The 18,048-nt window shown below is 38.8% G+C and overlaps 1 protein-coding gene across 1 annotated transcript; it reads left to right on the top strand.

Annotated features, from left to right (window-relative positions):
• Positions 1-76: 76 nt before the first annotated feature.
• LOC116415902 lies at positions 77-1,486 on the top strand. The gene is made up of 5 exons (XM_031921538.1): positions 77-345; positions 424-565; positions 635-780; positions 852-1,084; positions 1,155-1,486. Exons 2-5 carry the CDS (start codon positions 487-489, stop codon positions 1,207-1,209), a joined length of 513 nt encoding a protein of 170 aa, XP_031777398.1. The 5' UTR covers positions 77-345; positions 424-486; the 3' UTR covers positions 1,210-1,486.
• Positions 1,487-18,048: the final 16,562 nt, after the last annotated feature.

Raw genomic sequence — 18,048 nt, 5'->3', positions numbered from 1 at the left:
TATAGCTGGATATTTTTCTACTTTGACGTAAATTTTACTTGTTTAATATGAAATATTTATTGCAGTCATGTATGCACCTATCCTATCTGACTCTGTTGAAAAAATTTGATCTAGAAATCCAATTATTATACGCATAAAATGGTTCACCACTGCCTTGAATCGCTCATTAATGAGATGGGGCATGAGTTGTTCAAAATTCTGGTCACTGTGGTACAATGCAGGAATGGTCTCAACAATTCTACTGTTTTCAATATCGATAGTAGTCATTTTAAAGTGACACTTAACATTTGGCTGTACAATTCAGCATCACCAAATGAAAAGAAAGAACAAGTATTGGAACTTATGGTAAATTTAATTGTATTTTTATTACCATTCTATTATTAGTGTTCTTGAAAGTTATAAAAATAATTTAATCGTCACCAGGTTCCATTCCTTACAATGAGATGGGATACTACGTACTCTCATTAATATTATGCAGTACTGTGCATGAGATGGGACGTGCTATGGCAGCAGTTAGAGAAGATTCTTGACAAATGCTGGTGTCTTCATCAAAGATATCTCACTGGTAAGTTGTAATACACTTTAGATCTTCTTGTTGTAAACCAGTAATTGCATACTTGAAAATGTATTTCAGTAATCTCCTCTATTAGGACCTTCTGGACTTTTAACAGGAGATGTAGTACACAGAATTCATTACGGTTACGTAAAGAATTCAACAAATTGGAGAACGTGTATTCTGCAAGCAACTCAGGCTACTGTGTAACGGATAAGATGGTGCAGGTATTTTCTTAACTAAGCAAGCTGATCCTTAAAATTAATCGATGCAGATTTTAATAAAGTTTAATTTTTAGGAATTAGATAAATCTTTTCTGGCTCCTGACAAAAACAATAGAGTCCATAACTGCTGTGATCAGCGCAATGTAGAAAAGGGATATTTATGTTTTGAGCATTTAGAAGGGTTTGACATTCAGGCTCTCAAAGCTGCCATGCACTTTTGCCTTCCTACTCGAGCAATTGTACAAAGCTTCCATAATTTGTGTAAAAACAATGACTTGTATGTTAAGACCTGTGTTGGACAACAAAGGTAACTTTTTAGTTTGAAAATTTATAAATTTCTTTATTATTATTTTGACTGATAAATATCTCATTTACAGATTGTACAAATTTTCCAGAGGCCTTCATTTTACTCTGCAAGTGAGACTCCCTTAAGAAGCAAGATACAGCAACAGAGTGCACGCTCAATGATTACTTTGGCCATAACAACCACATTTACATTGCTCCTTGGGTTTAATTTGATAAATATGTACCTGCATAAAATGTAGACTATGTGACTTATTATACAGTTATTGTGATGTATAAGCTAGGGCAACTATATAAAAATGTACAGATATTTACTGCTGATGAATTTATAATTATAAAAACAGGAAAATAAGTATAAGAGGATATACATACACATAACAAATATTGTGACTCTTAATTACTTTATTACGTTGATGAAAAAGAATATTAATATGCATAATTAACTTTGTATAATTTTACCTATGTTTATGTATGTATGCTTTATTTATTTATTTTTTTTTTTTTTTTGCAAAAATTGAAATGATATAAGTATAGATGTAATGGAATTAAAAAAAATGCTGATTCGAACAACAAAATTATACTTTTATATCGTAGTACACAACACGTTCTTGTTCAAATGTACAGTAGATATTGTAGTGTAGAGGATAATTGTTACGGTTAATTGTTATTTTGACCTATACATATGTATACCGATGAATGTGAGTAAAATGACCGATGTATGATTATTCCTTTAGTGTAAAATTCTTTTTGTATTGTTTACAAGAGTGTTTCGTATAATATTCCGTACAATACTATTGTTTATTGAAATAAACATCGACCATTTCTTATAAGATTGAAGAGGCATAAGTTCGCGAACAAAATAGCATATATGAATCTAATGTATATAACTCCAAACAATTAGCCTTAATTGCATACCATTCTAGAAAACCGTCTCACTCCCAACCGAATTTCTGGGCTTAACCGGTAATTATCCTTCGTTTAATTTTCACAGTCTCGTGCGCCTAGTTGCCCCGGAGAATAAAAATAAAAAGGTAGAAATCCACGTGCTATGCATGTGTCCTCGAGTATTTTACACTCCTTTATAATTAATTTATAATTTTTTCTCATTGTAGTCCGTCCTTATCTTTGTACAGTATGAGCACACACAAATAAAATTCTTTTTACTGTGTTCGACCTAAATTCTTTTTTCTCGCAGCGATTATTAGGAAGCATTAGAGTCATTGACTAAAATAATACTCATTTAGCCAAATTTATCTTTTCTATAATATTGATTTTACATGAATTATACAATCGTATAATTTGGTGATATTTACAAATAATTTTGAGTATTTCATTGTGGCTGCTTTTTTGAACTTCAATAGGGTTTTTGAAATTTGAAACCACTGCTAATTACCCGCCATCATTTTTTTCACTAATGCTGGGTACTGATTGGCCAATCAGGAAACGCGAATCGCGATCGCTAACAAACTCAGTGCATTGTATCTCAGACAGCTCAGTTGTCATTTGGGCTTCGCCGCTAGTACATTGCTAAAAACTTGTATTTTGTGAGATAAGCTAAGTATAGATCAGGAGTAAGGACTTGGAGGATACGTTTCTATACGAGCTGGTGGATCGTAAGCGCAGATACATCACACCCGGACTGCAGTCAGGACTTGCAGCATACGTTTGTACGTGCTGTCACATCGTAAGCTGAAGGATTTGGAGGATACATTTGCTCGAGCTGTTGAAGATTGACTGCGTGAAAAGTAAGCGATTCATTTCAAATTATACATACATATATATATATATATATATATATATATATATATATATATATATATATATATATATATATATGTATATATATTTAGACATGTGTAATAAATATTCGCTGCGTGCTTCTGATGTGCTGTCGTTTGAACATGCTGAGGTTCATAGCATAATAGCGCAATATCGTCGTTACTTAGCATCAAAATTGTGTTATAGTTGTCTCATAAACAGACAAAAGTGATTTCTGCAGCAGAAATAATGTCGGATGAAATAATTCCGAAACCCCAATAGAGCCCAAGCTATGGCATCTTTTTTCAAGCTGCAACAAATCGATGATTTTCCCCTGCGAGCCCCTCCACTCCTCTCGCCGCGTTTCTTCTGTTAGGCGTGCTTGCATTTCAGCGCGTGTATGTGCATGGTTTTAGCGAAACTGAAAATTGTACTATTACAAAGCTTCCTCTAGGAAGAAACAATTTAAAATTCTTACTATTCGTAACATTTGTGGCTCATTCTATTCTAATTTTTTTATTCTAAAAAAGACATGGTAATCCATCTATTCCTTATCTAACTGTCAGTTTTCAACAAAAAAAATTGCCGAAATTGTAGATGAATTGTCTCGTAAATTTTTACTCTCGTAAATGTTGGATAAAGAAAACTCGTTTTTCCCGTTTGATGAACAAACAAATGAAAATGATGAACGGAACGGAGAAAACATAGAACGGGCGTAGCGCCTTTACAGTTGCTAGTTACTAGCAAAGTTTTCTACGAATATGCGTTCGCGCCTACGGAAGTGTTTGCGCGTATACAGTCGAGATCTCAACTTTTGTACTATTCGGGAGTTCAATTATAATTTATCTAAAAGTTGGATGGAATGAAATTGAAAAAAATTTAATTTATCGATATTTCGTAAACCACGGAGGTTTGAAAAAAAAAAAACATGAAACAATCCACCATTTCCAAAAATGTTATACGAATAAAGCCTTCTTATTCTCATAATTGTTGGGCAACAAATCGAGTTGGTTTATAAATTCCATACAATTAAAACCGATTAATTTTTATAATCGTTTAAATCGAAAAAATCGGTTTTAATTCTGTAATTCCGGATCACAATTTCGTATTTTTATTGGCCATTTTTAGCAGGGAAGGGTCACCCCTTTCTTCCCTATGTATATCTTCCCGAATCGATTGGGACGTGGTAGAACTTTTAGCAATCATTATACGCGAAATTCGAGCGAGAAATTTGTTTTTTCATTTTCCCGAGTATGGATGACATAAGTATTTCCGTATTATAGCTAACGCGGGTACCTCTATAAATGTAGAAATTACTTAATTATTTTATATAATATCGACAGCTGACTGAAATAAAACCGTATCTCGGCGGCGGCTTCAAGAACGCCCTATATCGGCTGCTGCTTCGAGAACGCTCTATCTTGGCAACTTGAAGAACGCCCCATCTAAACCATATTTTTTGTACTACATACAGCTAATCAAGAAGCAAAGCTTCAATGTAAAATTGGTTTTGTAACACACGAACGATTTTCGCTTTTTTCGTACCTATTTAACGGGATTAAAGTGACTCTTTAACGCCCGCTGCTTCGAGAAGCGGGCGTTTACTATTTTTTTTTTTTAAACGCCCGCCGGGTGAAAGAAAAATAAAAACGCCTGCTAAAATTTTTCGGAAAATTATATATATATATATATATATATATAATTTTCCGAAAAATTTTAGCAGGCATTAAAACTGTATTATTTACTCTATTAATATCAAATAACTAAAGCCATTAAAACTATTTATTTAGTTTAAGCCTCACAGTTGTTTCATTAAGTTTCATTTTTCACGATTCATTGCAATTTTGGGTGCTTTCTGCTGTAATTGAGGCTTGGTTCAGTATAACCTATTAAAGCTCAAACTTATTTCTTTATTAATTAACAATTTCAAAAAAATTAAGCAACGGATGAATAAGTACTTTGCCTCTAGTGGCTACTTTCTCTCTCTCTCTCTCTCTCTCTCTCTCTCTCTCTCTCTCTCTCTCTTTGCGAAACTAGATTTTTCCATTCGTTTTTTGTGCACATGTCGAACCAATTATATTATTTGTATAAGCGTATGTATTATGCCTGTTTTCGTCGAGTCATAAAATTTATTTACCTACACAGCAACATGGCTACAAATTTTTCTTGGGTCGACAAGCTTCCGGACAATGTAGTCCGATGTAAGCTTTGCGGGGTTGAAATGTCAGACAAAAAATTTGCTATTAGAAGGCATGCTATTCGTGCACACCCGCAATTACTGATTGAAGATGATGCGAGGTCAAAGAAGAAGAACAACAACAACATCAAGGAGAAGGAAGTTTTCCAAGAATCTAAGGAATCATCATCATGTCAAGATTTAAATAACGAGGTACTCGATGAATATCAGTCTACTAGGAACGACATGGTGGATGAAGAACCAGTTGAAGGACAAATGGGATACGATTATGCAAAGGCAGTAATCGCAAAGTGGAACAAGGACGAGGATTACAAAAGGAGAATAAAGTTACTTGTATCCCTTGCAAAGCAGTTTTACGTGCCAGAAACAACATCATCGAAAATCATTTCAGAACTTCCAATCATTTGATTAAAACTGGTGTTATTCCCGATCCTTTCAAAGCAGATGTTGCAGCTGCAGAAATCAGGTATGCCGGTACAATGCTAGAAAATCACCTATCCTTCTTACAAGCTGAGAATATTCTTCGCGATTTGAAAAGTATCGCACCTGACTCGGATACTCTTAAGAATATGAATGTAGGAAGCAAAAAAGCTCGTGCTATAGTAGAACAAATTATTTCCCCGACACATAAAGAACGCTTAAGAGATATTCTGCAGCATACAGAATTTTCTGTATGCATCGATGAATCAACAGACATTTCGATTCATTCTTCAATATGCATCATGATTAGGTATATAGATGAAGTAAATAAAAAAATTCACGTTTCATTATGGGATGTGATTCCTGCTTATGAGAAAGGGAAAAAGATTAAAATGGATGCTGGGCACGTATTTGATAAAATCATACAAAGCTTCAAAGAAGCTGATGTGCCTTTAGAAAACATAATTGCTTTTTGTTCGGACACTTGCAATTTGATGATGGGTGAAAAGAATTCGGTAGCTACAAGATTTAAGGAATTGTCACCAAACATTAGTATTGTGAAGTGCGATTGCCATATTCAAAATTTGATTGTTGAAGAGGCAGTCCATTTTTTCGCACCGTAGATTGCGGAGCTTGTGTCGAGCCTTCACAATTATATTATGAGCAGTTCAAACCGAGTTACGAACTGGTACACATCCCAAATGAACATAAACGTTCCTTTGTTAAAGGTTTTGAAATATAATCCTCTTAGATGGTTATCGCTATATTTAGGTATATTGCGAATATTACGAAGGAAAACATGTTTGATTACATTTTTTAAAAATGAAGTTATTATGAATAAGAAATCAGATGAAGCTTCAAATATTTATAAGCAACTGAGAGATCCCCTCATTTATGCCTCATTACTTTTTTTAGAGGCCACGCTCTCCAGATTAGTAAGCGCGAATGAAACATTACAAAGTGAGAAGCCAATTATAACGGAGACGTTAACAGAAATGACAACAGTTTACGATGACTTTTTGAGAATGTATATGAGAGAAGAATATGTCAACAACACTAAAATAGAAGATGTAAATCCAGGAGAAGAAAGTCAATTTTTAAACTTGTCCGATGTTTATATCGGCAAAAAGACTGTTGAATATTTTGACCAGCATAAAAACAAAGTAGAAGATACGCGGAATACCGACATTAAAGAAATGGAGCTCAATTTCAGAAAAACATGTCAACTTATGTTGATGAAATGTTGCCAGAAAATGAAAATAAAATGCAATTTAGAAAATAAGAAATTTTTGTTCAATGAAAAAAATGCTTTAGATATCAATTTTAGGAAGGAGCATTACAATCTTGAAGTTGCTTTCAAAGCATTTGCGCAATTCAGAGGTAACTAACTAAGGACTCTAATTCAAGATTAAAAATGAATGAGGAATGGCGTTTGATCACAGAATGTAAATTTTCAGATGAAATTTTATATAAATTGAAAACTGCTGAACGAACTGATGAATTTTAGTTTATCCTCAGTGATTGCGCTGACGAAAATGGTACAAAATTGTTTGAGAATGTATCTCACTTTGCGCTGAGTGTTCTTAGCATTCCAAATGCAAATGCCGCACCTGAAAGATTATGGAGTGTGCAAGGATTAATTAAGACAAAATTACGTAACAAATTATCTTTTGAAGTTTTAAGAGCAATTTTATTAGCAGGACAGTATGTAAATGACATAGGAGGTGTGTTAAAATTTGTACCCACGGATGATATGATAGAATCCATGAAAAGTTTGCGTATCGGAAGAAGAAAATCAAGTAAATCAAATAATTTAGAACAAAGTGAATACGATAGCGTTTATTTATCTATGAAATTAAAAGAAACATGTATCAACGAAGAACTAATGTTTAAAAAAAAAATACTCTGATATGTCAGACTCTAACGATATTTGCAAGATGAGCCTTTTTGATGAGGATGAAGATTTTTTTACAGATTTTGAGGATGAAATGTTGCCAATAAACGAAGGCAAATTTGTGGTCAACGAGGAAATGACAACAATCATTATGATAAGTTACAGATGAAATTCGATGAATGCGATGACATTACAAAAAATACGATAATTGATCAATTGCTTTGTGATGAAGAAACGAAAAACTGTAAAAGAGAACACGTTCCAGTAGCTACTAAAGTAGAAATAGACAATGATGAAATGCTAGACTGTAAAAAAGGAAAATACGAGGTGAAGGTGGAACATGAAAACAAATATGATATATTTTCAAATGCAATCGAAAATAATAATAATTATGATCAGTTACAAGTCAAATCAGAAAACTTTGAAGAGAACAATGAGGAGACGAATTATACAGTTACTGAGAATGTTTTTAACGTAGACACACAAAACATTAAAGAAAAAAACGTTTCAGCAGATACCATGGTACATGTATCTTCAACCCTGTGTAAGAAAGTTGCGTTATAGAGACTGGAAATGATGTTACCTAATGGTTTAATTGACGACATGAGTTATTACATGGCTTCAAATAGAAACAGTACACTAGGAAAAAACAGAGGAATAATCGATCATCCAATCAGAGATTACAGAGATTTCGATAATAATAGTAGAAAGCCAGTTATCTGCACGAAAGATCATGAAGTACTGCTCTTCACTAATGAATATAAGTCTTTGAGAATGGAAACTGGAAACGCCAAAGATTTATATATTGATGGGGATGTAGTAGATGCTTTTAGTATGATAAAAGAAAAGCAATGGAAAAATTGTGTATCGGTTCCTACTCAACATACAAAAATTGTGCTGAAAGAAATTTCAGAGAAAGAAATTGATCCTGACTGGTTTATGTTTCATTTGCAAGGTGAATTTAAAGGAAAAATATTAATGACTGTTCAGTTTATTTTATTCGTTCAAGTAGTGTAGGTGTAAATTTAGGCTTTTTGAATTTCGCGCCGCTGCTCGCTCTCCGTTGCGACGTTGAGAGCGCGCGCGCGGATTCCCGTTCGGACTGCCTAGCGCTTCGCACGTTTGGCTTCCTTACGCTTTTCGATTTTTTTTTCTTCGTACGGTGAGCCAGTGACTTGTTCTTCTCAGAGCTATCACTGTTCACCTCGTTCTGCGCCGTGTTGGTAGTGTTTAGCGGAAAATTCGCGATCGCGTCGTTCGCGTGTGTGTATTTGTGCGAGTGTGTGAGTGTGCCTCGAGGCGATAGTCTTAAGGTTTGTTGGCGAAGGTGTCCACGTGTTATACGTGACTCCTTCGGGGCGAGCGAACAGCGGCAACACCCCTTGTTGCCCTCGTGCCAGTGACTTGATGCTGTTAAGCAGATTTGGGTGGAGACTAGGAAGACGCATTCTGAAATTGTCGTTAGGGACGATGCAGAGACAGATGCGTATATTGCAGATCAATGGTTCGATCGCATTCAGGGTGTTTACGAATCGGCTCTTGACGAGACCCTAATACTGCTTGCTTTATTCGAGAAGCCTGATGCTGATGATAGCGCTAGTATGGAGGAGTCGGACTCAGATCCTGAGGTTGCCAAGCTTCCGAAAATTAGTTTACCTACGTTCTCAGGTAAAGACGAGGACTGGGCTAGTTTTAGCGATCTTTTCACTTCTCTCGTGCATAGTCGTTCTGGCATTTCTGACGTCACGAAACTGTAGTATCTCAAGTTATACTTGACTGGTGTGGCTGCAGAGCTGATCAAGGAAGTGATGACAACCAATGCGAATTATGCGAGCACTTGGCAGACGCTTAAGGATCGTTATAGTAATCCTAGGTTGATGATCAATAAACTCTTGACTTCGTTTTTAGAAATTCCACAGATGAAGAAGGAATCGGCTGCTGAAATGCGTGCGTTCGCTGATGAGGCCAAGCGGATCGTTCGAGCTTTGACAAATTTGAAACTTCCAGTTGATCATTGGGATATTTGGTTTGTTTTCTTGTTGTCCGATCGCCTGGATCTGGAGTCTCGGAAGCTGTGGGAGGCTGAGCTGAGTGAGAAGGACCAGGAGTACGTGCCGGAGGCGGACGAGCCGGAGCATGATATCAACAGCGCTCTTCCTAAGTTCAGATTTGCTTAAGTTCCTTGAAAGAAGAGTTCAAGCTCTTAAGATGTACCCTTCGGAGCGCAAGGCGGAGAAGAGACCAGCTTCTACGCCAACATCAGGACCTCAGCCTCGGAAGGTTTTCCACGCTAGATCCTCTCGTTTGTCTGGAAATTCTAATTGCGCCCTTTGTAACGGCACGCATCCTCTCTCGAAATGCTTCAAGCTGAAAGACAAGAATCCACACGAGCGGTTGGCAACGGTCAAGCAGTTGCAGCGTTGCTTTAATTACCTCGGATCTCACAGAACCAACGCTTGTAATTCTTCGGGACGTTGTTCTACTTGTCAGGGTAAACATCACACCCTCTTGCATCTTAAATTCCAGGGAAACTCGCAAGCTGGGCACCAGAACACCGATAATTCTCAGGCTGGCGGCTCTGGCTCGAAATCTGTCGTGAGTTTGCATGCAGCGGGCATCACGTTTCCGAAGCGGAGAATCGTTCTGGCTACAGCAAAGGTGCAGATTATAGGTCCAAGAGGAGACAGCACCTTTGTACGAGCACTCTTGGATCAAGGGTCGGAGGCTTCGTTCGTTTCGGAGTCGATTGTCCAGCTGTTAGGCCTCCGAAAGGAGCATACTTGCGTACCATTGACAGGGCTTGGCGCTAGTGCAGTGGGCACTGCGCGCTCGAGAACTCAGCTCGTTCTAAAATCCAGGGTCGATACAAGCTTCCAGATTACGACAGAGGCGCTCATTCTTCCTCGTCTAACGTCACAGCTCCCAGTCGACAGCATTGAAGATCTCGATCTCAAGCAGTTTGCAGGGCTCACTCTCGCAGATCCGGAGTTTTTCCTATCGAATAAGGTCGATGTGATTCTCGGTGCTGACGTCTACGGGCAGTTGCTCCGATCGGGATTGAGATGCTTTCCTTCATCGCAGCTTGTCACTCAGGATACGGCTTTTGGTTGGATAATGTCCGGAGTTTTACAGGCGAAGGATTCACGGTGGGCGGAGTCGCATACTTCCACACCATTGCAGGTATTGCATTGCGCTTCAATGCAGGAGCTGGACCAAATGCTGCAGAGGTTCTGGGCTTTCGACGAGCTTCCTTCGTCGTTTTCTAAGTTGAAACCGGAGGACGAAGCCTGCGAGAAACTATTCAAGGAGACTCACACCAGGGATTCGCAGGGGCGGTACGAGGTTCGTCTCCCGTTGAAATCTCAGTTACCTTCGGTTGCAGGTGAGACAAGGCAAATGGCTCTTGGATCACTCCAGTCGTTGCATCGTCGCTTTGCTCGAGATCCCAAGGTCGCTCATGCGTATCAAGAATTTCTGAAGGAGTACGAGGACCTAGGGCACATGGTTCGAGTTCCAGAGTCGGAGATTCGGCGTGAAGGTGCGTGGTACTTGTCGCATCACCCAGTAGTGCTGTATTTATTGTTGAAAATGAAGATTAGGATCGTTTTTAACGCCTCTCGACGCACTCGGGATGGTTGGTTTCTTAACCATTTCTTGTTTACAGGTGCTCCTCTTCAAAGTGACCTCGCGTTGATTTTGCTTAATTGGCGTCGATATTTATTTGTGTTTACAGCTGATATAGTTAAGATGTTTAGGCAGATCAAAGTGCAGCGCGAGGATCAAGACTTTCAGAGGATCGTTTGGGCTCCTACGGCTGATTCTCCTCCTGTCGATTATCGCTTAACGACAGTCACTTATGGGACGGCTTGTGCTCCGTTTTTAGCTATTCGCGCGCTGCAACAATTAGTAGAAGACGAGGGCGCTCGATTTCCTCTCGGTGCTGAATGCCTCAAATCCGAGACATATGTGGACGATACTTTCGCTGGATCGGACGAGCTTTCCACTGCGGTGCAGAAAAGGGTTGAGCTTACTAAGCTCTTAGGCTCGGCAGGTATTTATCTTGACAAATGGGCTACTAACCATCCAGAGCTGCTTCCTCCACAGACAGGACAGGGCCCGGCAAAGGAGATCGATATGGATGAATCAGTCAAAACACTCGGCATTCACTGGAATCCTGCTCAGGACAAGTTTTGTTTCTCTGTTTCAGATATCGCCGAGCTGTCGAAGGCTTCGACTAAGCGCTCCATTCTCTCCAATGTTCGTTTGTTTGATCCACTCGGGTGGCTTTCGCCAGTTACAGTAACTGCGAAAGTCTTGATGCAAGACTTGTGGATCCAGAAGTACGACTGGGACACGCCTTTGCCAGAGGATTTTCGCGACCGATGGTATGCTTATTGCAAATCGTTGTCTGAGCTGCCGTCCTTGCCAATCGATAGGTGGTTAGGCGTCACTTCCACTCGTTCGTACCAGCTACACGGTTTCTTGGACGCTTCTTCTCGAGCTTATGCTTTGCTGCTGTATATCTGCGAGTCGACAAGGGAGACGGCACATTCAGTGTGTCTCTTCTAGCTGCCAAGACGAAGGTTTCTCCGGTAAAAACGGTCAGTATTCCTAACTTAGAGCTCTGCGGGGCTGCGCTTCTCGTTAAGATCCTTTGCCACGTTAGGAAACTCGATTTTCTCAGTGCGACTCCGGTTTTTGCTTGGTCTGACAGTCAGATTGTACTCACATGGCTTCGAAAGCATCCTTGTCATTGGAAGACCTTCGTTGCAAATAGGGTGTCGTACATTCAAACCGAGTTGCCGTCTGCAACATGGGCGCACGTACCTACTAAGGAGAATCCAGCGGATTTGGCGACTCGAGGTTCTGGACCAGCGGAGCTAGCAGGGACTACTCTGTGGTGGCAGGGACCTAACTGGCTTTCACAAGCTCCGAACGAGTGGCCACAGCCAGCAGAGACTCGGCGAGCGCTCCATACGAAGAAGGTGCCGTCGGAACCGGAGCTGTTGACCAGATTTTCTTCGTTGTCCCGCTTAATTCGGGTCGTTGCGTTTGCTAGACGTCCTATTCTTAATCATCGTAGGCGAAAAGAGGCTCAAGAACCGCTTCCTGAATTTCTCACGCTGTCGGAGTTGGCAGAAGCTCGCAGCATTGTTATTCGTTTATCGCAGGCGAGCAGTTTTGCAGTCGAGATCGAAGCGTTGAAGGCTGGAGGGAGATTGCCGAAAGGCAATCGGCTCAGTAAATTAAATCCTTTTATTGGCAAGGACAATATTTTGAGAGTAGGAGGTCGACTGTCTCATTCCAGCCTGTCCTTCGATCACAAGCATCCACCGATTTTGTCGCAGGATTCAGCTCTCAGTCGCTTGTTCGTGTATTCTGCTCATCGACTTTGCTTGCATGGTGGACCTACTTTGACTTCTAGCGTTGTGATGCAGCAAGTCTAGATTGTGGGTAGGAAGCAGTTAGTCAAGTCCATGATTCACAAGTGTGTGACGTGTCAGCGGCTTAAACCCCAATCAGCACAGCAGTTAATGGGAGATCTCCCCGCCGATCGAGTGCATGCTAGTAGGCCGTTTTCGATTTCAGGTTTAGACTACGCTGTTCCCATTCAGGTTCGCACAACTAAGGGTCGTGGACACAAGGCGTATAAGGGGTACATCCTTGTCTTTGTTTGCTTTTCCACCCGAGCGATTCATTTGGAGTTGGTGAGCGATCTGACAACAGCCACTTTTATCAGTGCATATCGTCGATTCGTTGGTAGGCGAGGGGTGTGCCAGAAGCTCTACAGCGATAACGCCACCAACTTCCATGGAGCATACAACGAGCTGAAGGCGATGTTCCAGCGGGCGTCGGATTTTTATCAAAAGGTTGCCTCGGTTCTAGCAAATGACGGAACGGAGTGGGTGTTCATTCCTCCTAGCGCTCCACATTACGGAGGTTTGTGGGAAGCTGGTGTGAAGTCCGTAAAGCACCACTTGAAGCGGGTCGTAGGGGAGCACACTCTCACGTTCGAGGAGCTTTCGACAGTTCTCGTTGAGATAGAAGCGTGCCTTAACTCTCGTTCATTAGGGGCTTTGACTTCGGACATCGATGACCTCCATGCGTTGACACCCTTTCACTTTTTGACAGGAAGTGCCTCAGCGTTGATTCCTGATGATGATTCGCCAGACGTGCCTCTGAATCGTTTGAGTCGTTTTCAGTTGCTCCAGCAAATAAGTAACCAGTTCTGGAATCGTTGGTCGTCGGAATACCTCCTCCATTTGCAGCAGCGAGAAAAGTGGCGGAATCCAACAGAGAATTTTTGTGTAGGTAAGCTCGTTCTTATCAAGGATGATCGTTATCCTCGATCCAAATGGCCGTTAGGACGAATCGTTGAGGTCCATCCAGGTCCAGATGATCTCGTCCGTGTGGTTACAGTGAAGACTGCTACCACTTCTCTTCGTCGTCACGTTGCTCGTCTTTGTCCGTTGCACATCGAGGAAGGGGCTAAGAAGACTTGAGTAGGTTCCAGGTGGTTGGTTCGTCTGTTAGACGAAGGCGGGCGGGATGTTCAGTTCGTTTTATTCGTTCAAGTAGTGTAGGTGTAAATTTAGGCTTTTTGAATTTCGCGCCGCTGCTCGCTCTCCGTTGCGACGTTGAGAGCGCGCGCGCATGCGTCGAGTTGCGCGCCGCCGGCCCCGCTTGCGAGCGCGCGAAGGGCCCGCGCGCGCGGATTCCTGTTCGGACTGCCTGCCGCAGTGACTTGTTCTTCTCAGAGCTATCACTGTTCACTTCGTTCTGCGCCGTGTTGGTAGTGTTTAGCGGAAAATTCGCGATCGCGTCGTTCGCGTGTGTGTATTTGTGCGAGTGTGCGAGTGTGCCTCGAGGCGATAGTCTTAAGGTTTGTTGGCGAAGGTGTCCACGTGTTGTACGTGACTCCTTCGGGGCGAGCGAACAGCGGCAACACCCCTTGTTGCCCTCGTGCCAAGCGTCTGGCTCCCCGAGACGTCGGGGCGCGCTTGGTGCACGGTTGCGGACCATCCTTTCGCTCCCCAGACCCGGCTTCCAGACCTCCAGGACCAAGACGGAAGCAGCGGCGGACTACGTCGAGGCCTGCTCAACGCCCTCTTCAGCGGCGGTTTTTGCGTTCGTCTTTGCGGTCAGAAAGCTCTCTCTGCGTGCGGAAAAGGTACCTCGCGTCTTTGCGTTTGCGTGCGTTCTTTCACTTGAGTTTTTTCTCTTTTAGAGTCACTGTTCTCTTTCTTTTATTTGTATAGTTTCCCTTTTCTTATTTTCATTAAAGCTTACACTTGTTGAGGCTTTTCCCTCTAAACCGTGAGGGTTTTTACACCAAAGCAAGTGCTTTTCGTGTACCGCGAAATCGTGTGTGTTAATTAAAAAGAACCCTTCACTCACTCAACCCTTTCCTTTTGTCGGAACTCACTCTGAGTTCTTTCACTCGTTCTAAGATTAATAATCAATGCCTTATGAAACCCAGGAGCATTGGTGCTTATTTGTAGTTGATGCTGATAAACGTGTGTTACTTCACATTGACCCCTTGCAAAATGAAAATAAAAATAAAAAGAGTAGACGAGCAATGCTTTGCGTCAAAAGTTTTCTAAGATACATAAATATGTCAACAAATATGACTACCAATAATTTGCAAATAAATTGGAGTTACGAGGCATTTACAATTGAGAAGCCATTACAAAAAACGCGTATAACTGTGGCGTGTATGTAATGTACTATATGGATTGTATAGGAAACGAAAAACAGTTTGATGACAATTTTGATCCACAGTTATACAGGAAAGAAGTGGCTAATTTATTGATTACAGAATCGCAGAGTATGAAAAATGTGTATCTATACTGCTTTTCGCAAAGAAGATCTGAAACTGTATTTTGCATATCGTGCCTAAGGTTTGCACATGTGCTATGTTTAATGCATCAGGGTCGTGCTGTTATTCCGATCAATGCAACATCATATGCATGTAAATTGTGCTCACAAAACGAAATCGATTAAAATACAATTATCAAGTAAATCAAACAAAATAACAAAAGATATAATTAGAAAATGTATTTCGGCGGAATATACGCTGCATTACATAATATATTAATTTGTTGCATATATTTTAACACTCGACAAATTATGTATGTTAAGTAATGTAAAGCTAGACATTTTCAATTTGAATAATAAAGGCGGTTGCGCCGTGCTGTTGGTGTACATGTTTCTAAGTTTTGCAAGGCATGAATTTGTAAAAATTAGACTTAATAGAAGTATTAGAGTAATTTTGACACAGAATACATGTACACGCAACATACTATATCAGATTAACGCCGCACATCTTTCGTGATTAATAACATTTGTTTTATGTGATTAAAAAAGAAAAATTGCGTATATTTTGGTGGATTTTTGTCTAGACAATGGTACATGCACACTATTACTTAAAGGTTGTAGCGTATAAATAGAATTGCTCACAAGTACAAAAGCACAATTTAATGTTGCATGCCTTGTCTAGACCATTTAATTTAGTTCATATTATTATAATAGGGAACATGCGTTAAGGTAGTACCGTCGATCGATAATTAAATAACGTTGAAATATCAATGGAATTAAATATATTGAATCTGAAATATTCGAATACTATGGTTAGGTAGATACAAGTATTGGTAAGAATTAATTGAAAAAAATCACATTAAACCAAAACAAAATAAGTCATGGGCGTTGTTATGAGTAAATGTAACGAATACGAATCATTGATTGCCAATGCACAATCATTATTTGGTTTACATTAATTTATGCAGCTTCTTTAGTACAGTAAATACCGTAAAAAAAAGAACAAGAAATGGAAAGCGCGCTAATTTGGAGTAGGGACGCAGTGACCGTATTACCTTAAATAGAAAACATCGTGTTTTCCTTCCTAAGGAAACGACTTTGTAATATTTTTAGCCAAAAAATATTTTTTTGTGAAACTTGTCATTTGTGATGTATGTGTGTGTGTTCGTTCATATACGCATGTATCTCAGCTTCTATACTCAGTAGATTTTAATCCACGAAGTCTCATTTTCTTTGTTTGTAACATAACGGGGAAAATCCCGTTTGTCATTCTGTCGACGCATTTCTGTTTTATAAAAATTTTGAAATGTAGGGATTTAATTTTTTTGTGATAATCTTATCGAACTAGTTGATAAAAGTAAATCAATGAATAATACATCTGAAAAAAAAAATGAAATTATGACTTATCTTTTTATCGCTGACAAATTATTAGATTATCCTTTGTCGTTCGTTGGTTATACACCAAAAAGATCAATTTTTTTAAACCTTTATAATTCGATAATTAAACTGTCAAAATTATCTAGAAAAAAAAATGAAGACTGAGAATGATAAAAAATATTGAATGTATAAATATTAAGTTAATGCATTGAAAAATTCATTAATTTCTTGTAAGAAAGTTTAATACTATTGTACACGTAGAAATTAGATACTTAACTTGATTAGAGATCATTTTATTCATGCAACGAAAAGTTGGTAAATACGGGTAAAAACAATTTCTATATATTGAAGTAATACATAAAGACTGAAAGTGAAGAAAGCGCTGTGCCAAAGATTTTACAGTAATTTCTTTATTCTGTAGGCTATAACTAAATTATATAAGAATAACTTTATTTTATGCATTTAATTAAAAGTTATGCGCAAACTATGTTGCAACTAGCTTCTTATTCAAGTTATAACCTGGTGAAAATGTATTAACCTTTTATTGGCAACCTTGTAATCCAAAATTGGCACAAAATCATAATTATTATCTTAAAAATGAACAGGTTTGTACATAGCACATATCATATAGAAATTAAATTAAAAACATTTTTACCAGGCTAATAGAAAGATAATCTAAAGGTATTATATGGTTAAATACGTGTTTATTATTGTAAAAAGTAGCGAGACTCTAGCGCGAACTTGCAACTTTGACACTACTTTTTAACATACGGTCATTCTTTTATTATTATATGATACCCTCATATAATGTTACACATAATAGTACGATTAGAATCATGCGTCTATATATAAATAATGAGCTGATGTACCAAATAAAAATGTATGAGCGTATTGCGATACGTATGAGCGAATAGCGATGGTAGTTTGCACAATGAATACCACTGATGCGTGATAAGCAGCGATATACGTGAAACATTTGATAAATTATAATTTTAAAATTTATATAGTTCCATGCGAAATGTAAATTTTATAATGCAATTATTCAACATCTAGTCATACTAGAAGTCAATATGACAAATATTTTATTACTACAAAAATACAAAGATTTACTCAACATAAAACTACATTGAAGCCAGAATTGCGCAATAATACAAAATGTTTTGAAGATAATAGACGGATATTAGTTGAAAAAAAAGTTGAAGTCTCTAATATGGATTAGGATTCATTACATTCGAGAGCAAGCGAAGGTTTCTTATCCCTGACATAATTAAGGGGGTCTCAAAGTCAATTCAAATCTAGATTTCGCGCCACGAAATAGCAGACGGCAAAAGTAACTAATTTGCTTATAACAAACAATAAAAGCAAAATTATGAAAAAAATTTTAGAAAGTTTGACACTTATAAATAAATATCTCGCCGAATGGCATTCGAATAATGTCTCAAAATCATATAATTCGAATGCCATTCGGCGAGATATTTATTTATAAGTTTCAAACATAGTAAAA

Source organism: Nasonia vitripennis, assembly GCF_009193385.2.
Source record: "Nasonia vitripennis strain AsymCx chromosome 1 unlocalized genomic scaffold, Nvit_psr_1.1 chr1_random0013, whole genome shotgun sequence".
NCBI lineage: Eukaryota > Metazoa > Arthropoda > Insecta > Hymenoptera > Pteromalidae > Nasonia > Nasonia vitripennis.
Note: the sequence above shows the minus strand (reverse complement) of the source record. Positions and strands in the feature narration are given on the sequence as shown.

Bases quoted from the DNA above. Each gene is read 5' to 3' on its own strand.
- LOC116415902 (XM_031921538.1), top strand. From the start codon at position 487: ATGAGATGGGACGTGCTATGGCAGCAGTTAGAGAAGATTCTTGACAAA. The intron at 566-634 runs GTAAGTTGTAAT...AATGTATTTCAG, and splicing joins TCATCAAAGATATCTCACTG to TAATCTCCTCTATTAGGACC. The intron at 781-851 runs GTATTTTCTTAA...TTTAATTTTTAG, and splicing joins TAACGGATAAGATGGTGCAG to GAATTAGATAAATCTTTTCT.